Raw genomic sequence first — 22630 nt, forward strand, 5'->3', positions numbered from 1 at the left:
GTTGACACATATTGACCCTCGTCTAAATTGATACCGTTTTGTTGAGGGGCACATTGGTGGTACTGTATTTCGAGTGCCTCACGAACTTTCCTATCAAACTTTTTAGCATCAACTTTTAAAGTTCTGCAACTGTCCCAGTTAATTTGTTGTGAACAATGTCTCATGTGTGTAGCTAATGCAGATCGTTCTGTTTTATTTCCTATTGTACTGTTTTTGTGTTGCTGCATGCGTGTTTTTATTTGCATTTTTGTTTCACCTATATACTTTTTGTTACAATGACATTTAATAAGGTAGACTCCTGGGTGGCTGTTCATTTGTAGTTTAGATTTATTTCTTGATGTTAATATTGCTTCTAGGTTCAGGTTTGATTTAAAGACCATTTTTATATCCTGGTTTGCCATGGTTTGATGTTGCCTTAACTTGAATGTTAGTAATTGCATTTTTTTCTGTGTATTTTAAATTTATATTTACCACTTTTGTTATTTATTATGGATATGTCTAGAAAATTTAGTGCTTTTTTGTCATTTTCAAATTTGATAGTATGTTGTATTTTTGGATGCTGTTGATTAAGTATTGTCTTAAATTGCTCAGCATGGGCAACGTTAGGGACTCTAGCGTGACTGTCATCTACGTATCTATAAAATGACTTTAAATCAATAAGTGGGTTGTTTTTCAGCGCTGTATTAAGTGCTCTTTTTTCAAGATGTTGAAGAAAAGATTCAGCTAAAACTACCATAAATGAAAGACTTATGTTTACATACATTGTTTAAAACTTTAAAGCTGAAGACGCCGGTGACAACAATCCAGCGAAAATTTCTTTAATAAAAACAAAAATAAATTTAGTATCGAGAGAAACTCGTATTAATTGATGTTTGTAAAATAATAATTATATATATATATATATATATATATATATATATATATATATATATATATATATATAAATTATGTTAGTGTATTCTACAAACAGAGTGCTCAATGTTCTAAAAAAACAGAGCAATAATAAATTAGTAAAAACACTTATCTAATTTTTGATTTCTTCTACACTGTGTTTTACCATCAGTAGGTTCATCAGGAAGAATCTTCCTGATGAACCTACTGATGGTAGTAAACAAACGGGGCTTTGGCCGGGGCTAGGTTTTATAACACATAGCCATGACCAGGGCCAGGTTTATGATCAGGGCTGCATTAATATTGATAGATCCTATAAAAATGTTATCTTTAATTAAAATTTATGATATGAATTTTATGTAAAAACAATATTTTATAGGATCTATCAATTTTAATGCAGCCCCGGCCAGGTTTATGACCGGGGTTGCATTTATATTGATAGATCCTATAAAAGTATTGTTTTTAATTTTTTTTTTTTTTTTTTTTGTTAATTCACCTTCCCAAGGCCCAGAAGGCCACTACAGATGAGGAGGCTACTAAATTGTGGTTATAACCCTCTCTCAACTCTATAACTCTGAAACACGAACCTTGACGAACAAGGCCGCTGCGCGGAGAAACAAGTAAATTATAACACATATCATAAATTTCAATTAAAAATAACATTTTTATAGGATCTATCAATATTAATGCAGCACTGATCATAAACTCATCGCTGGTCATGGCTATGTGTTATCAAACCTAGCCCTGGCCAAAGCCCCGGTCATTTACTAACTGATGGTGAAACACAGTGTAGAAGAAATAGATAAGTGTTTTTACTAATTAATATATATATATATATATATATATATATATATATATATATATATATATATATATATATATATATATATATATATATATATATATATATATATATATATAGATAGATAGATAGATAGATAGATAGATAGATATATATATATATATATATATATATATATATATATATATATATATATATATATATATACAGTCGCGAGCAGTGAACTGTACACAGTAAATTTCTACGTTTTTATTTCTTTGTACCTTAATTTAAATAAGTTTTAATAATTTGTATTATTATTTGAAATATGTTGTAGTATTTTCTCCTCTAAGTTATGGATTAGTTATAAAATAAAAAATACAGAATATGTAACCATTGAGTTACAAGACAAAAAGATAAAAAGTAACCAAAATTACTGCTGTGTACAATTCACTTGCAACTGTATATATATGGGCAATTCCGCAAGAGTGGCGGTCAAAACATTTGACACTCTTTAAGTTATTAAAAATGATCCCAAAATGGAAATGGCTTGAAACTTTCCAGAAATGTAAAATACTATCATATAATTTAGTATTTAAAAGTTACAGCATTAAATTGCTCAAATTTTTTCATAAAATAACTCTACGTAGCGTGACGGTCATAACACTTACTTTTTACCACTTCTGAACAAAACAACTTTGTCAGACTTAATGCAGGGAATCGTGTGTTAAAAAAAAACAATCATTTGGTGTGTGTATTTAGCACATATTGATATTATTATATGCTGAGTTTCATAGTTTTTAATTGAAGTTTTACGAGCGATTTTGTGTTTTTTCTATCAAGACGGTCGTAACCGTGATGGTCGTAACAAAAATTCCAATGCTTAAAAATAACAAATAAAACGATGCAATCAATGATGTAAGAAAAAAAGTATAAATGATTATTAACAACCATGTGTAGTATGTTTAAAAAAATGCACTATAACATCAAAGTTCTCAATTATGGGTATACAATACGATTTTTAATGAATGAGTCAAAACACATTTATACAACCCTTACAAAATTAAAACCATGTTATGGTATGATAAAATTAATTTTTTTTATAATTTTTTTGCTTAAAAGTATTTTTAAATAGTTAAAAAAAAGACTTATGGAGTTCAGTATGTGTTTTCATAACTTATTTTTTTTTTTTTATTTCTTCTTTTTTGCAGAATTGTCCATATATATATATATATATATATATATATATATATACATATATATATATATATATATATATATATATATATATATATATATATATATATATATATATATATATATATATATATACAGTGGTGTACACTGGATTTTTAGATGTTTGAGTTTTGAAACTTACAGGCATTGTGCAAACTCCAAACTTTTGTATGTTTATGCTTATATCAAAAAAGAATGTTTTGCAAAGAATTAGGGTGATTGGAGCTTGGGAACAAAAAACCCTAATGTTTGGGCCCACCCAGCCCTAAACGTGGGAGCAACAAGTTTATAAAATATTTTTTTAATTATTTTTATCTAAGTTCATATTCATCAACAAATTTCAAGTTTCATGCAATAATCTCTTAGTGTTCAGTTTTTATGACCCTGCAATGTTTACAGCCCCCTCTGAGGGGGCTGTAAACATTGCAGGGGGGTTAAAACTTTATATGGTCATAGTTTTTGAAAAAAAAGAGATTATTGGATGAAATTTAAAATCTGTTAATGAATATGAATTTAGATAAAAATAGTAAAGAAAATATTTTATCAACTTATTGCTCCCACGTTAAGGGCTGGGTGGGCCTAAAAATTAGGGCTTTTTTGTTCCCAAGCTCCAATCACCCCAATTCTTTGCAAAACATTCTTTTTTGATATAAGCATAAACATACAAAAGTTTGGAGTTTGCACAATGCCTGTAAGTGTCAAAACTCAAACATCTAAAAATCCAGTTTACACCACTGATATATATATATATATATATATATATATATATATATATATATATATATATATATATATATATATATATATATATATATATATATATATATATATATATATATATATATATATATAAACTAAAAACAAAAAAGAAAAAACTTTTATAATGAAACTTTAAGTCTCATGCCTAACAGCAATCATCAGCCATATACTATAAAATTAAAAATTTAAACATTAAATTTACAATTAGAATTATGGTGGCGTGAGTTCTAATGACTCCATGGAAACAAAATTTTAAAAGTTTTAAAAGTATATCATGGCGTAAATGTGACATAAACCAACCAGGATCAATCTTCATTATCAAATGAGGAAATAAGGAATTTATTTTTGTGCCTACACTTTAAGATTATTTCACTCCTTGTGTTAAGTAGGTTTTCTTCTTTATACAGCAAAATGTGAAACTTCTCATTCAAACAGAGGTTGTAAAGTCTTGATGCTGGATTGTATGGTTTGCATTGTTTAACAATCTTCCATCTGACAAAAAGTGTAAAGTTTTTTTCTTTTAATTTCCATACTTCTTTAGATAATTCTGTATCATTCTTATATCTAATTGCATTAAAGGATTTTAAGTGGTTTGCATACTGAACTTTAAAAGATGTTTTGCTGAGTCCAAAATACACTTTTTCTTTGTATTCCGGACTGTTTGAATAAATGGTAGCCTGATAAACAATGTTGTTGGAAAGACAATGGACAATTGGACATTTTCATTGGACATTTGGATTTGTCAATGCAGTTCCATTTCATTTCATTAATTTTTGTCTCCTTATGTAAAATGCTATTATTGTGAGAGTTAATAATGGATTTTATGTTCAGCATGCAGGAATTAACTTATTTTGATTGTGTTTCTATTCAATATTTTACAAAGTCTCTGGCTAACTGGAAAGTGGAGGTCGATGTTCAAAAAAACATTTACCTATTTTTGTTACAAAATTTGCACTGAAAGGAGAATTATACCAAATTATCTTGCATTTATGATTGCCATTTGTTGACTTTATACTTAAATGGTATGCAAGTTCACATTTGTACCCTGATTTTTGTAAGGCTTTTTGATAAGGAGGAATACTTTTTTTTAAAAATCGATTCACTAGATGATGCTGCCGATAATCTAATTCAAGTCTTAGGAATACTTTTTATTACACTTGATGGATAATTAGAACTGATATGTATATAATTCAGTATATTATCTGGTTTGCAGTATGGCTGAAAAGAACCATCATTAAGGTTTAGCATTAAATCAAGATAGTTAACTATTTTCAAATTACATTTAATAGAGATTAGAAGATTGTTATTTTTAAAAATTTGTACAAAATGTTTCTTTATCCTCTCTATTTCCTGACCACTTTTGTTCCTAAACATAGCTAATTCATCATCTTGATATATACCGAAATTGCTTTTATCATAAAACTGCGAGATTTGATGCAAAATAAAAATCCCAACTGATTCGCAAATCTCCCCGCCATCAAAGGCCCCCATAGTGACATCGAATAATCCTCCCTTTTTCTTAAATCGAGCAGTTTTTCTTGCATGGTGTATGAAACTCTTTTCACTATTTATTGTTAGATGTGCATTATATTGTGCAATATATTGCATAGATGTGCATTATATTGCATTAAAATGCAAGTTATTGCATTTTTTAGTAGGTTTTCATTATTGGATGGATAAAAATCATTATTATCAAAGACTTACTGAATTGCTTTTTTCTTATGGTTTGACACCAATGTATAACATTTTGAGATTTTTGCCATTCGTTCAAAAATAGTTTCTTTCTCAGCTCAGAATTAATGTTGGATAAAATAGATTTTGAAGTTTTTCCGATCTCATTTTTAGCAGGATTAATAAGTCTAACAGTTGGTTTATCTAGAAAGTTCTATTTATGGTCTTTTAGAGTTGTGAAACAATCTGCAATACCGTTAATTTCAATTTTATTGTATACATCATGATTAAGATTTTTTTAGCTTGTTTGTTTATTTGATCTTTGAGTTTAGGGCCAGCCTTTTTATACATAGAAGTAATTGCATTATTAAGAAGATGATTGTATTGATCATTGGATAGTTAGTACATTTTTGATATTTTGTTGGCTATAATAAAAGTTTTTTTCGAGGTTTGTATAGATTTTATATCGTTTGCTATTTTTTCTTGAAAAATATTGTTGAATTTCCGAAATTTGATGGTTTTAATAAGATTAATTAAATTATTTTCAAAAGAACACATTTCCTTAATTTGCGGAGGATATTTAGAAGAGTTATTACCGTAGTTTACGTGATCGGGAAAATCTTTTTCATTTGATTGTTTGTTATTGAAAAAAAGCACTTTCCACCTCATTTTTTATATAAGCGTTTCGGTCTTTGCCAGTAATTGTAAAATATATTCTTTTTCTGATGGTATTGAGATATTTTTTAATTGAGTATTGAAAGTTTAATTTCTCCATCTTGTGGACGAATTCGAGTAGAGTGCTTAACTGGTGGAGCGTTTATATCGTTTGATATGCTGTTGTGTTAAATTAATACAAAACTCTTGTTTATTGAAAAGTGATCAATATTTAGGAAATTTATTTTGATTATATATAAATTTCAACACAGAGTGGTTTATAAAATGTTTCAAATTTTAATGTATAAAGGAGATAACCTACTTAATACAAGGAGTGAAATAATCTCGAAGTGTAGGCACAAAAATAAATTTCTTATTTCCTCATTTGATGCCAAAGATTGATTCTGGTTGGTTTACAACACGTTTACGCCACAATATACTTTAAAAACTTTTGAAATTTTGTTTCCATGGAGCCATTAGAATTCACGCCACCCTAATTCTAATTATAACTTTAACATTTGATTTTTAATTTTGTGATATATGGCTGTAAATTGTCGTCATGAAACTTTAAGTTCCGTAATAAAAGTTTTTTCTTTTTCATTTTTAATTTTAAATTTAAATCGCTCTGTTTCGAAATTTATATATAGTCAAAATAAGTTTCCTAAATATTGAGCACTTTTCAACGAACAAGAGTTTTGTATTATTTTAATACAACACTACAACAAACTATCTATCTCTCTATATATATATATATATATATATATATATATATATATATATATATATATATATATATATATATATATACACATACACATATATATATATATATATATATATATATATATATATATATATATATGTATATATATATATATATATGTATATATATATATATATGTATATATATATATGTATATATATATATATGTATATGTATATATATATATTTATATATATATGTATATGTATATATATATATTTATATATATATGTATATGTATATATATATATTTATATAAATATATATATATTTATATATATATATATATTTATATATATACATATATATATATATATATATATATATATATATATATATATATATATATATATATATATATATATATATATATATATTTATATATACATAAATATATATATACATAATTATATATATATATACATTTTTTTGTTTTGTTTTTCAACATGTTTGCTTTCAACAAGGCTGTAAGCAACCGCTATTAGAGTTGAAAGTTATTGGAAAAGAAAAGATGGAGATTGTGGAGCAAGATAATGATTTACAGACGATTTAAAAGATTGCAAGTTATATGAACCAGGAAAGCAAGATGAAGGAAGTGAATTTCAAATAACTAATGTTCAAAAAAAAAACTAGAGGAATAAGAGTTTTTAGAGCATTTAGGAATAGTCAGAGAAAAAGGATGAGACTAAATTGAATGACAAATAATACAAGAATGAATTTTAGTAGATGGCACAAGAGGCATTAGCTCTTTAGAGCAATGCCTATTATAGTATGCGTAGAAAAGAGAAAGAGAAGCAACATTACGCCAATGTGATAATGGTTGGAATTTGGCTGCAAGAGCAGGTCTAATTATGTTTACAATGCGTTTTTGCACCTTGTCTAAAAAAGAAAGGATATCATTACAAGATCTGCCCCAGATATGGCGACAGTATACCATACAAGGCCGGATTTAAGATTTATAGAGATTTATAGAGAATAGAATCCAGAGTAAAAAAGTGTCGAGCTCAATAAAGAGATGCAACCTTAGCAGATGCTAATTTTGCAACGGATTTGATATATGGTTTCTAAGAAAATTTTGAAAGTAAGAGTTAATCTTCGAAAATGAAAGGTAGATGACTCATCAAATACATTACCGTTCATAAATAAAAGAAGATCTAAATTATTGTGATAACGATTAGCTGAAAAAAATTTATCTGAGTTTTATCTGAATTAAAGTTTACCTGCCACTATGAGCCCCATGCTGAAGCAGAAGTGAGATCCTTTTCAAGCCCAAATGCCCCCCCCCCCCAAGCAATCAGAGAGTGTTGGCTTCTTATCATGACAAGAGTATCATCCGCAAACAATGCCACCTGCCACCTTAGATGTGAGAATATCTGGAAAATTGTTAATGTAAATTAAAAAGAGTGTAGGGCCAAGGATAGAACCTTGAGGAACCCCTGAAGTTGCAGAATATGAAGAAGAGTGCTATCCATCGAGGACAACTTTGATACTACGATTGGAAAGAAAGAATTCAATAATCTTAAAGATATTACCAGATACACCATAAGAAGAAAGCTTATGGAGAAGACCAGCATGCCAAATTTTATTAAAAGCTTTAGAAATATCAAGAGTGATGGCCTTAACCTCTCCACCTTTATCTAATGCATGACAAAACCCATCGGTTATTACTGTTAGCAAATCAACTGTAGAACAAGAAGATCGAAATCCATATTGATGATCAGAAAGTTAGAAGAAGACTAATAGGATGGTAGTTAAACAAATTAGATCACTCTCCAGAATTTTTGAAAATAAGGATAACAGATACCGCTTTCCAGCAGGCTTGAAAACAAGACTCTGATAAGCACTTGTTAAATAGTTTTGAAAGTATAGACGACAGCTCCGAAAAACACTTCTGCAAGACTATAACTGACTATGTCCGGGCCATAAGCTGCAGAAGAGTCTAAGCAGGAAAATACTTTTGATAAAGAAGCTGGAGTGATGCAAATGTCAACCAATAGATCAACCTGTTTGATGGCAAAATCAGATAGAATGCCACTAGTGGAATCAAGAGATAATATTGATGAAAAATTCTTAGCAAACAATTCAGCTTTATCTTTAGGTGAGGTGACAAAGTCTGAACCATACAAGAGAGGTGGAATAACAGATTTGTCCTTATAATTGTTACTGTTAAAGATTCTCCAGAAGTAACGAGAGCCTAGTTTTCGTGATAAAATACGAGATTTCATGACCTGAGAATAGCAGGCTTTGGCGTTAGATAAAAGCTTTTTACAATGGTTTCTAGCAGTAATAAACAGACGTCTGTTTTCTGAAGAATTGTTTTGCTGATAGATATGCAAGTAACGGTTTCGATTGGAAATTTGCCGCAGCACAATGTGAGAAAAACCATGGAGAAGAGTGAGGCTTGACCTGGAATTGTTGAGAGAGAAAAAAAGATTCCATGCCAACCTGAATCCACGAAGATATATAAGAAGCATATTTGTCGGCAGGAAGACAAAAGATTTCTACCCATGGACCATTACGAAGAAAATCACTGAAAGAGTCCCAGTCAGCTTCAAGGTAGTTGTAAGAGGTATGATGATAGGGGGATTTAGATGATGAAGAAGAATGAGATAACAGTTTTTGAGAGATCAACTCGTGATCAGAAGCACTTAAGGGTGAATGTGGAGAAACTGAGCACTGACTAGGAACAGAAATAAGACATAAGTCAATTAGAGAAGGTAAATGGTTCAGGTTGGAATGCGAGTTAGAAAGTTGGCTATTTGAGTTAGGGATTGAGAAAGGCAAAAGTTGAGGGTCTTAACGCCAGCAGAGTCACTGACACTAGAGCCAAGCCATTCAGTGTGATGAGCATTAAAGTCACTAACAACAACAGTATTGGCTGATGGATAAAGATAGGGCTTGGTCTACTTGATTAGAAATAACATTGAAAAGAGTGCAGTCCTGAGATGAAGGAGAGCGATATAGAACAAAGAGAAAGCCAATAGAGTGAAGTAGTGCTAAACAAAAGCACATAAAAGAATAGTCTGTGGATTCAAACCTAGTTTCCTGACAAATGGGTGAATTCTTATCAATGTAAATGCCCAGGACAAGCATGTGACTATTGGAGTCTTTATGAATTAAAGGAAGATAACCATCAACACTAAGATCACAAGATGTGACAGCTGAACTCAAATTAGTCTCACATAGAGCAAGTAGGTCTGGTGAACTTTGAAAGAAATAAAACTCAACAAAAGAAAAGTTACTTCAAAGACCACGAATGTTAATGAATGATAGGTTTAAAGAACTTGTTGATGGCGATGGTTTTTTGTGTTTTATAGTTTTTGGTACTTTATTAATTTTTAAATTTGTTAAAGAACTTGACTCATAGCATAGACAGTACTCAATACACTGTTTAATAGCCCCAGCAATTGCCTATTACTATTATTAAACCCTAAGCAGTAACAAAAGACTCCAAATGCAACCTCAACAATGCACACCAAAAGTATGAACAGGAACACCATCCATGCGCAACATGGCACTGTTAGTACTTTGATATTTTTCAGCTGTTGATGGAATCAGCCCCTCTGAGAGCTACCACAGAGTTCGGCAAACCTGACTCCCAGCCAGCCTCAGAACCATAAAACTAAGTTTTAGAGCTGTACCCTCATTAGGAGATAATAGAATGAGTTGCCTTGTCATAAAAATAGAGACACAAGCAAAACCCGTGCATTGAGTCAAGAGGATCTAGCATTTAACATCCTTAACTGGAAACAATGTATTAAAAATACATCTGCATTAGCCTAATAGATGAAGAAAGGACGTGATGCTGGTCAACAGATAGAATCTGTTCACTCCTTAAGTCTTTGCCTATGAGGCCTTCTACAAGACAGTAGTCGGACGCATTTAACATCTGCCCAAGATGAGTATTTTTATCAAGACACCATCTGTAGCCTTTACTCAACCAAGAGCCCCAAGGCAGGGGGTGTTTTAAGTTGGAGTTAGCTTCTCTTAGCCTTTGCCTTCAAAAGCGTATCCTACAAGGCAGCAGGGTATGAAGCAGATTGTACTGGGTTACATGTTACCAGTAGCAAGATAATCTGACCTGACAATATAGTTGAACTCTTGAAATAGTTTCTCTTTGGATTTTATTATTATACGATTTAATGTTTTGAAAAATAAATATAAACCTATTAGTCCCTTACATATCTAGTAGATGCATATTAACTAATATATTAGTTAATAACATATATACTTGTATGTATATATGTGTATATATATATAACATATATATATATATATATATATATATATATATATATATATATATATATATATATATATATATATATATATTTATTTATTTATACACACACACATATATATACAACCCTTAGAATTAGGAAAATAAGGTCGGCAAAAGTATTTTGACACAAAGGGGTTACCATAAAACAGAAATGAAGTCGGCGATTTTTTGCCGTTCTCAAAAACTATTAGGTTTGCAGTTAGGTCAGCATTGCTGAATGCCGACCCAATACCGAGGGCGGTATATATATATATACATATATATATATATATATATATATATATATATATATATATATATATATATATATATATATATATATATATATATATCAGGCCTTGTTAAAAAGCGTTACGCAGCTCGCATTTTGCTTGCAAAAAGGCGATTTGCCTACACGCTCAGCAGTTTTGCGCTACGCAAAAACTTATATCTTTTAGAATATTTAAATTATCTTTTGATTATCGTTAACGTGACGTTTATTCAGAAGAAATAAAGTCGTAAGTAAAAGCATTTAGCCACAATTGTAAACTAATAGATTTTTTTGTTAAAGAAACAGTTTGTTTCATTTTTTTTTTTTTTTTTATTAAAAATTAGTTGAAAAAAATAAAGTGTTTAAGTTTTATCTTAAGGAATTAAATATATAAATTCCTTTTAAATATAAAAATTATTTTTAGTCATAATAGTTTAAAAAATACACGATTTATTTTGATGTAAAAATTTTATTAATAACATATTTTGTTTATTGGTAATTCAATAACGTAAAGTTTTAATGACGTTCATTTAATTTATCAAAATAAATTATGATCACGAATATGTTATCGGTAACTGATAAATAACAAAAAAAAAACTTTATTGTTTAAAAACATTATTAAAAAGAGTTCACAAATTAAATAAGAAAAAATTTATTAACAATTGATAAAATAACCAAAAACCAAATGTAAAATCATAAGAAAATAAACAAATATTTTACGTTTCATGAAAAAAATATTTTTTTCAAAATAAAATTTAGTTTATATTTGAAAAAAATAATAAAAATGATTTTTTTAATAAGAACTTTGATTTTATTTGTAACTTTTGTTATAGTGAGAAAAAAAAAACTTTTTGTATGATTTTTAACGCGTTAATAAAATAACTTTAATTACAATGCGGTGCTTGTAAAGACGCTAGTGACACAATATAACTTCTAACGATGCAAAATATATTTGCTGAGTTGAGTTACTTAAAAATGCGTTACGCGTTTTCGCTACGCAGCGAAATCTCGTAACAAGGCCTGATATATATATATATATATATGTATGTATTGAGCAAATGTACTTGTCTATATTTTTAACTGCAATTTCTGTCCTGTAAAAATGTTCATAAGTTTTAAGTTTAATTACATGGCATTATGGATTTCCATAATATAATTTTCTTATTTTAATATGGTATAACGAAAATGTTAGAGTAGTTTTTACAACTGGGTGCCCCTCCTAATATCAACCTGCTTTAAAGATAAGAACAGAGTCTTTATTTTGATACTAGTGCTAGGAGAGTTTATATTTAAGGTTTAGAAACTTCTAGGTAGGAGGATTGCTATCGATGTTTTAGAAACATCTAGGTAGGAGGATTTCTATTTAAGGATTAGAAACTTCTACTCTTTCCCCCAATTAAAATAGAGGTTTAATAATAGATTTTTTTTTCCTTTTATTTAAGTTGCTTTTACTACAGTTTTACCAAAAGTTTTACCTTGCCCAATATAGAATCAGTTTAACATAGTGACCAGGATTAAAACAAATACACTTGTGAAACTGATGTATTCTACATAAGTGTAAATATTTTTATATACTATTTTATTTATGCATATGTATGTAAAAATGAAAGATGATTTATTTTTAAATAGTATAAGTTTTATGTTTTTTAAATAGTCGAATGTATTGGTTCCAACGAAGTTTGAATGGATCAGATCAATATTCATTATGGCAGGCTAGTTTAGATGGTTCAGATAAACGTTTTTTAATAAAAGGAATTCATCCAACAAGCTGCTCCATTGATTACAAAACAAGCAACGTTTATTGGGTTCATCAAAATTTGCAGGATTCTTCTATTGAGTACTATGATTTTAATTCTTCTAGACGTGTTTTAGTTTATAGTGGTTTACCCCCCACGCACGCATTGCTTGTATTTCAAGACAGTCTTATATTCGGAAGTCATGGTGACTCTACATCAATAAAGAAGTTATCTGTGATGGGAAAAGGTCAAGTTATTGATCTGATAAAAGATTCTCCTTTTATTCATGACATAAAAGTCATTCATAATGGTCTTCAACTAGGTATAGCTTAAATACTTGCTAGAAAACATTATATAATGGTATAAACTCTTAGATATAATGGGTATAAACTCTAATTCTGTAATAAAATTTATCAAATTTTTGCATTTTTTAATTTTATAGGATCAAATTTGTGCTCTAGAAATAATGGTGGATGTGAACATCTTTGCTTTGCTTTAAGTGTTAGTAGTAGAGTTTGCAGTTGTGCTACTCATTATAATCTTGTTGAAGATGGTCGTTGTTTTCAGCCAGAACATTTTTTAATTTTTAGTTATGAATTCTCATTTGCACGTGTGATTTTTCAGGACACAGTTCCTGAAGCTGTTTTACCTATTTATAGTCAAGTAAAGTCTTCAGCTATTGCTTTTGACGAGGTTCGTAATTTTTTGTATTGGTTAGACTCTAGTACAACTTCAGTATCAAGGGTGCATCAAAATGGAAGTGGTTATGAAAGTATAAAGCTTTCTTATTCTCAATCCAGTATTTTACCAGATCCATATGACTTTGCATTAGATCAATTTAGTAACTCCATTTATTGGACCGATAAAAATAATAATGCCATAAAGTTTATTAACTTATTTACAAGAAAAAATGGAACAATTCTTCAAGAAAGTTCGTATTTTCCGCGCAAAATAACTGTTTTTCCTGAACATGGCAGTTTATTTTGGACCAATGAAGATTTAAAAACTCAAAAATGTGGCATCATGTCAACTAAAATATCAGGTGTTCACTCTACAACATTGTTAAAAGTTAGAAAATCGTTTATAGTTGACATAGCTATAGATTTTATAAGCCATCGTCTTTTCTGGTTAGACACAGACTCCATACATAGCATTTCATTATCTGGTAAAGATTTTATCGATAACATAGTTCAAAACATTCATACACCTGTAGCTCTTGCTGTATTTGGTCAATATTTGTTCTATGCTGATAGTTCAAGAAGTTTTATTTATAAAGTTTCTAAAGAAAACGTAACAAGTCAAACTGTTTTTCATGGTAAATATGAACATTTATCAAGTTTGGTTGTTGTAAATTTAACACGAGGAAAAGGTAAGAGCTTGACATTCTTTTTCTTCTTTTTTTTATAAACATTTCAATGGAATGTTTTGTAGTTTTTTAAATTTAGATTCTCATCCTTGCAGAATTAACAATGGAGGTTGCAGTGATATTTGTACTATTAATTATCAAATTGATCATTCACCTTTAAAAAGTTCCCCAATGCCTTTGTGTGCATGCCCACTGTTTCAATCTCTTGTTAATGGTAACACATGTGAAGGTAATACTAACATTATGGTAGATAAATTTGCAGCTAATTATTTTTAACTCATAATCTTTGAATGTCCATATCAATTTTGTGCAAAATTTGTAACAAATAACAAAATGCGTAGCATAATAAATGATAAGCTTCAAGCATTATAACTTTCTTTTAAGTTTGCCAAATGGTCACACAAGAGCTATGAATGCCTGTGGGAAGAATGAAATAAATGATGACAAAGGGGAATTAATTTTATGAACAAAGCAAGATTAGGGAGTTGTCTAGACATTAAAAAAAAGCCTAATAGAACAGCAAAAATAGATCAAACACATAAACAGTATATAGAATAAAACAGTTATTTAGAAATACTGATTAACAAAAACATAAAACAATTATTAAAAAAAGCTAAAACATAGAATAAAAATCAGCTGTAAAATAAAACAAACTTAAAATGATATAGGGCGCAAGAAAATAAAAAAAAAATATGCCTGTTTATGTTTACAGTTTACATTAACTCAGTACTGCAATAAATAGGACTTCACCAAAAAATAAGCAATAACCAAACACACCCAAAATTTGTAAATCACTAATAATTTTGAAAAAGTAAAAAAAAGAAAAAAAACAAAGGAGCTTGGTAAATATAAAGTAATTTAAAATATTGAAAAAAAAATAATAATAATAAAAACAACTTACCATATCACTATAAAAAGTTGAAAATTGATGAAGAACATTATATAATCACTAAAATTGGCACACAAAAACTAAATTAATGACTAATGCAAACAAGCTATCAAAAAAAACTAAAGCACAAAAGTAGATGTAAATAATTAACAATAAAATTATTAATAAACTTAAGACAATATAAAAATGTAGCTAATCAGAAAGTGAAACAAAACGTTACAGAGTCTTCGATAAACCTTAAGGTTGTCATAGATACCAAATTCAAGTTGTGCTAACCAATTAAAATGTAACCAAATTAAAAACATGCAAATCCTTATGCTATCTTAGAAATTAAATAACATGTAGAATTAGATAAAACATAGACTGGTGTATGAAATAAAAAAAAAATATTAAAAAGTTTGAAAATGAGATGGGAATAAGATAATTAAGATAACTGTAAAGTTGTTTTTCTGTAAAGAAAGAAGAAAAAGAAACAAAAAATTGATAGTGGTGTAATAGTAAAGGCAGTTTCAGTTTAAAATATCTATAATGTTAGAAAAGTTTTTATAATTGCAAATTAGACCAATAAACAAAACTTAAAAGTTGATTTTCTCTCGACATTCCAAATAATAAATAATAAAGAATGTTTTAAGTTGATGAAAAAATACACAGTTTTGAGTCCATAACTATCTTAACCAAAAAAAAACCAGTGGTCTAGCAACTCCTTAATAGTCTGAAAATAACCAACACTGCATGTTTATGATTGATTAGAAAAATATTGTATGAGATCACATCGATTTTGTAACATTTTTGCTCTTCTTGAGATTTTTTATTCAACTAATAAAAAGAAAATATAAGATAAATATTAAACAATTTATTTTGAAATTTTATAAAATGTGCAATGAATTGTAAGGAAAACTAGAAAGAGTTTTTATTTGATATAATCATTGATTTAAGTATTTATTCATTATGAGATAAGGAGACTTATTATCAAAGTTGAAGTTTTTGTCAATATTTTATTATCAAAAAAACTTATGTTTAGTTCATGAACATTGCAACAGTGTCAATGAATTTTTTTGTAAATCTGATAGCTTATGCATAAACAGTTCAAAAAAGTGCGATTATAAAGAAGATTGCGCAAATGGTGAAGACGAATTATGTTGTAAGTCAAAGTTTTAATAAATATCAAATTTTTAGATTTTTATAAGTGCAAATTATATGAATAAATTAAGTGATTTTTAACATCTTCAAAAAGTATAAAGAATTTTAATATGTAAATATAAATGTAAAATATAAATTTTAAAACAAATTTTTTCATTTATTCACTTTAAAAATCACTACACTATATCACATTAGTATGTTTTGTGTGTGTGTGTTTTGTTGCACATAATGAAAGCAATGATTGGTCTCACTCTTTTAAAATTAGTTTATAAAGACTTAAGCAGTTAGAAGAACAAGAAACCATTTAACAACAAAAAAGACACCATTTCAAGATGAGAAATGTACCATTTAAAAAAAAGAAAACTTTCTAAAAATGATAATGGATTTTAAGTTATCAAATTGTAAAAGCATGGTTATGAAATATAAAGCAAAAGATATAAAAATTTAAAATGTAGTTTAGTTAAAAAGTGTTTTTTTAGAAAAATAATTATCTAAATGTATATATTCTTAAATAAATATCTAAATATATATTTTTTTCAAAAGGATTTGAATAGACTTCATTTTGAATAGGCTTATATTGCATCACATTTTTAAAAATTTTACTGCGCTGAGTGCAACAATTTCTTCTTAACAACTCTAAAGAAATAAATTTTTTATTTCTAATCAATGTATTTTAAAACAGAAAAAAATGTAGCAATAAAAAATATATTATAAAATATAATGCAGTATTTAGATTTATGGTATTGCTGAAGGTTTAAGTTTTATTACACACTTTGACTATTAAAGAGAATGTTGAAATAAATTCAGATTTTCAAAAACAGATAATCAGAAATTTAAAACATTGTAATTGTAAATGAGTCAACAATATTTAAAATGAAATTTAAAACATTGTAATTGTGAATGAGTCTCAATGTAAAACAATCAAAAAAGCTTGGGAGAATGGGTACAAACTAGAACTGTTAAATGTTGTAATATATTATGTATATTATAATTTTCTTTATATGTTTTGATTTTCAAGGATTTAAAAGCATTTAAAAAAAATTTTTCTAGTGTTTAAAGTTATAATTACCTTTAGAGTTCAGGCCCATAGCAACAGGCCTTTTTTATGAACGGGGGGAACTGAACCCCCTCCTCCTCCTTCCCATTTTTCATCACTAAAATAATTTTTGTTCCTACGGGCCTGAAGTTGGTTATAAAGTTCTGGATAACTTATAAATATTCGCGCAAATTTAGTCAATAATGGTTTTTTTTATTGAAAAAAGTTATTATAATTGGTACTACTTTCCTAATTTTCTAAAAGTCCCTTTTTGAATACTTATTTCCTGTTTTAAATCTCTATATATTATTGCTGAACTTAATAGTTATAATAGTGTCCTTTCAAGCGTGTTTGACACAAAACCCTTGGTAGCCATTGCAACCAAGGTATTGGCGAGAAAGAGTCGCAGCTTTGCTTTATAAGAAAAAGACCCATATTTTACGGATCGGATCAGCTATTGAACATTTTAAAAAGTAATTAAAAGTTTAAATTATTTAGTATTGATATAAGGAAATTTACAGTTTTACAGCTATTTTACCTTATCCCCGTTATAACTTTTAGATTAGGGATCGTCCATAAATTACTAATAAACAAAAACAAAATATAAATGGCTATCATTGGTCTACCCTTAGATCATCCTTGATTATTAGCATTTGATTTTTTTTTGGATCTGTTTTTGGAATCTGTTTTTGGAAATAGATTAGTTTATTGTAGGGTAATGTATGATTCACTGTTTGTCAGTTTTCTCAGTGTATAGGATTAAAAAATTAAAAATAAAATTTTATAGTACATAAATAGTTCAGTTCTAAACATTACCAGGTAGTTGTTTTTTCTAAAGAAAGTGTTGCAAGCGCTGTCAATGTTTGTGAGTATGTATGTATTTTATGTATGTATGTATTGTATGTATGTAATGTATTGTATGTATGTATATATTTATGGATGTATGTGTTGTATGTATGTATGTATGTATGTATATATGTATTACATATTACAAAAAAGTATTACATCCAATTATCAAAAATAAAACTTTTGATAATTGGATGTAATATTTTTCTTATGAATATTCTTATAAAACTCTTTTTTTAAAAAAGCTTGCTTACCTACCAAAATATTGACCGTAAACAATAATATTCTAATGCCAACAGAGCAGCAGATTTAAGAGTGTCTATTGTCTCCTCATGTCCAAAGTATACCTAGTCTTCTTTATTATAAACTTTAAGTCTACAAGTAATATAAACTTATTGGTGTGGGAGCTTATTATCTATGTTATTTGTCTGGCTTTTGAGAAAAATTACAAATTATGCTTATTATGAAAAATTATTTAAAGGAAATTTAACAAATAAAAGTAGTTGAAAAATAAAGAAAACAAAAATATAATGTAAATTATTATTTTTAAAAATTTCAAATCTGTGTTATTCCATAAATTATGCAATGCTAAATTTATTTAAAAATAGGGGTATGGGATTCTTTTAAAAGTTCTTTTGCACACCTACTTTCATTGAAATTAGGTGCTGATTTAATTTTCGGTTTAAATAAAAATTGTAAGGAAAAACTTTTTCTGTTTTGTTTTGTCTATTAATTAAATTTAGTGTTGCATAATTTATGGACTCTCCCTTTGTAAGTGGAAGTATACCATTTGATAAAAAAACTTCTGTTTTTTTTTTTATTATTATTATTATTAAAGATAAATGACATAATGCAAAATTAAGTGCTAATACTGTGATTTAACAGAATAAAAAGTCTTTAAAATGCTACAGCTGTTTCGACTGTGTGTAAACGTTGTAATTGTAAATGTAAATTAGTGTATTTTATAAATTCACCTTGTCAAACTATTATTTTTTTTATACCTAACTATTTTGTGAAAAAAATTTCCTTCTTGGTGTTAATGGGTAAAGTTTAAAGTCATTTTTTATTATTTTTAATAATATTTAAGTCATTTAATAATATATCAACACCCTTAAAATAAATTGTTAAGTCTGTGAAATGCGCATACATTTTACAGACTTAATAAATTATTTTTATTCATTTTCATCTAAGTATAGTTTTGCTTCACTTGTCTTTTGTTTGAATAGCATTGTCACAAAATGTTTGACAAACCAAACCACTTATGTTATACTGCAGAGTAAGGTTTACACAAAACATCATTGATGATGTTATACTAAAATAGCCATAGCTGAGGAATTCATTATATATACATAGTAGAAGTTTATGTACTGAGGGTTGGGATTGGGAAGGCAGCATCTACATATGAATGAGGTTTATTATGGCATATTCATTTTTCTTTTTCCTTTTTTAAAAAAGTGTTAGAATCAAATTTTGCGATTTAAAATTTAAAGCGAGCAGAATTTACATATAATATGGTATCATGGTAGCCTTATATGCAGAAATGTTATAATGTGTTAGTACTAGGGTAATGTGTTGGTATATAATGTGTTGGTACTAGGTAGAATACTTAGTAGGCCCAGTAAGATATTTTAGTTCTTTTTTTTTCCAAATAAAAAAAAGTGTACCACTATTTTGCAACCTTGTGCCAATCTTGTTAAACCTATGCAAAAAAGCGCATAGAGGGTATCAGATATGCTGATAGAGATTAATAATAATAAAAAAAATAGTGATTTTAGCATATTTTTCTCGGACCACCCTCATTTGGTTGACCTTATCATTTATAATTATCACCTTCAGTCATTTAAATTATTGAATTGTATGAAAAAAAGTATGCATTTGCTTGCGTTTTAATAAAGTTTTTGTTTTTTCGTTAGCTTACCCTTACCAACCATGCAATACAGGCTTTATAGCATGCGGAAATAAAGGTTGCATAGATGTGAGTAATAGATGCGATGGTAGAGTTAACTGTCCTCATGGGGAAGACGAATATAATTGTGGTAAAGTTTACAATTTATTTATTTTTATTTTTTGTAAAAAATTTTTTATTAAAAAATCAGTGTAAATATAAAATTTTTTGATTAATTTTTTTGTATTAGTAGATTTATGTGGCAAAAATCAGTTCCACTGCAAAGATGACTACCGAAGATGTATTAATGATTTTCAAATATGTGATGGGTTAACAGACTGTTTTGATGCCTCTGATGAATTTAACTGCAAAAAAAGTAAATATATAATTTAAGTATATATATATATATATATAAAATTTAATAAAAATCACAACTTTTTTTATTCTTGACATGTTTCGTAGTCATACTACATTTTCAAAAGATTTAATTTACAATTAAAACTCTGGTAAATAAATTTAAACCTGAAGACAATACAGAGAAAAAATTAACGGACAAATAAATAAATATGATGAGATGTTTGTTTATTTAAAGAAGGATTTTCCCATTTAATATGAAGTGCTTCTTTTATTTTTAATTTGTTAATGGTAGAGGCAGTATCTAAAATCTGAAAGCAATCATAATGAGTTAGTGTTTTACAATTAATGGATGAATTTAAATGTTTAAAAATATGCGATTGCTTGTCACTCGTAAGGTGCTCATTTATCCGTGTTGTCAAATGTCTGGAGGTTTCTCCAATATAACTGGCGTTACAGCCAGCACAAGAAAATTTGTGCATCTTAGGAAGTGGATCTTTTATGCAAAAATTATTTTTTAATTTATCGGTTGTCAATATAAATTTGATTATTACATTTTTACAATACTTTTTAATAATTTTATCAATTTTAGTTTTAGTGAAGTTTGAGTAAAATCCAATAAATGGAAGCTTAAAGTATCTTGTATTAGTATTATCAACAGTATTTATAACAGGTGGATTAATTTTCTTTTCAACATATAATTTAATTTCAGTGTCGATAACTTTTTGCGGAAATTGATTATTTTTTAAAACTAAAGAAAGATTTTTAATATCCTTATCAAATCCAAACCACGTGTTGTTAATTTTATATGTTCGATCAATCAAGCAACGTATAAGACCAGTTTTGTAACATGAAGGGACAAAACTAAAGAAATTTTGTAAAAGACCCGTGTATGTTTTTTTGTGATAAACTGATGTAGAGAGTGAATTAGACTTATTAATAAGAACATCCAAAAATGGAATTTGGTTGTCTTTTTCTTTTTCCATAGTAAATCTTAAGTTTTTGTGTTGTCTTATGAGATGTTTAAAGAATTCTTGCGCTTCAAACTCTGAATTAAAAATTGCTATTATGTCATCCACATAATGTTTATAAAAAATTAGTATGGAGGATGAGCAATTATTAACCCAGGTTTGTTCATGAAAACCGATAAACATATTAGCTAAAATTGGTGCTAAAGGAGAACCCATTGCAACGCCATCTAATTGATCATAAAATTTTCCGTTAAATAAGAAATGAGAACCTGACGTTGAAATTTGAAGTAATTTTTTGAAATGAGTTTTAGAAAAATATTTTGAGCGAGTTTCATCTTTAAAAAACAATTCTGTTGCTATATTTATAGTTTCATTAAGTGGAATGTTAGTAAATAAGTTTTCAACATCGTAAGAAACTATAAATTTGTTAGTTACGTCAACTTGTTTTAAATCTTCAACGAATGTAAATGAGTCAAAAGTGGTATAATGTTTTGGTAAATATGGAGTTAATAAATCTGAAAGATGTTTAGCAAGTTTATAATTATATGTACCAATTGTTGAAATAATTGGTCGAAAAGATGGTAGAGAAGAATCTTTACTAAGTTTGTGCATCTTAGTTAGAGCATAAATTCTTGCTGTTTGTGAACCAACAGGATAAATTTTATTGTAAATGTCTTTTTCAAAACATTTAAGTTTTTTAAGTTTTCTAAGATACCCTTGTAAAGATACTTCTCTTTTTATAGTTGGATCATCTTTTAATTCTTTAAATTTAGTTTTATCACTTATAATATTATTAAGAGAATTTATATAGTCAACTTTATTTAGAACAATTATACCATTCCCTTTGTCTGGTCCTGTTATTACGATGTTTTCATTCTTCCTGAGTCTTTTTATTATTTTGTGTTTCCTCAGACAACCTTCAGACGGCGTATATTTGTAAACATAATTATTTGCTAAATGTGAAAGTTCACTTTTAACTTGAGGTTCCGAATCCTTGTTTCTAAGTTGGGTGTTGAGAAATTGTGCAACGCTATCAAATTGAGCAAAAACGTCCGTCTTTTTTATAAACGCTGGTGGTAAAGCAAAGTTAAGACCATTATTCAATAAATCCAGTTCATGG

General features: G+C 27.9%; 1 protein-coding gene across 2 annotated transcripts in view; it reads left to right on the plus strand.

Annotated features, from left to right (window-relative positions):
• The window catches only part of LOC100198100 (low-density lipoprotein receptor-related protein 6), a 60928-nt gene that overhangs the window by 35707 nt on the left and 2591 nt on the right, over window positions 1–22630 (plus strand). The window contains exons 10-15 of one of the 2 annotated variants that reach the window (XM_065791527.1): window positions 12942–13345; window positions 13466–14392; window positions 14469–14618; window positions 16300–16419; window positions 20214–20336; window positions 20439–20561. In XM_065791527.1, coding sequence (XP_065647599.1) covers window positions 12942–13345; window positions 13466–14392; window positions 14469–14618; window positions 16300–16419; window positions 20214–20336; window positions 20439–20561 — 1847 coding nt within the window. Of the gene's footprint in view, window positions 1–12941; window positions 13346–13465; window positions 14393–14468; window positions 14619–16299; window positions 16420–20213; window positions 20337–20435; window positions 20562–22630 lie in introns of both variants that reach the window. The other variant, XM_065791526.1, reaches the window with a different exon arrangement.

Source organism: Hydra vulgaris, chromosome 02 (genome assembly GCF_038396675.1).
Source record: "Hydra vulgaris chromosome 02, alternate assembly HydraT2T_AEP".
NCBI classification, from domain to species: domain Eukaryota; kingdom Metazoa; phylum Cnidaria; class Hydrozoa; order Anthoathecata; family Hydridae; genus Hydra; species Hydra vulgaris.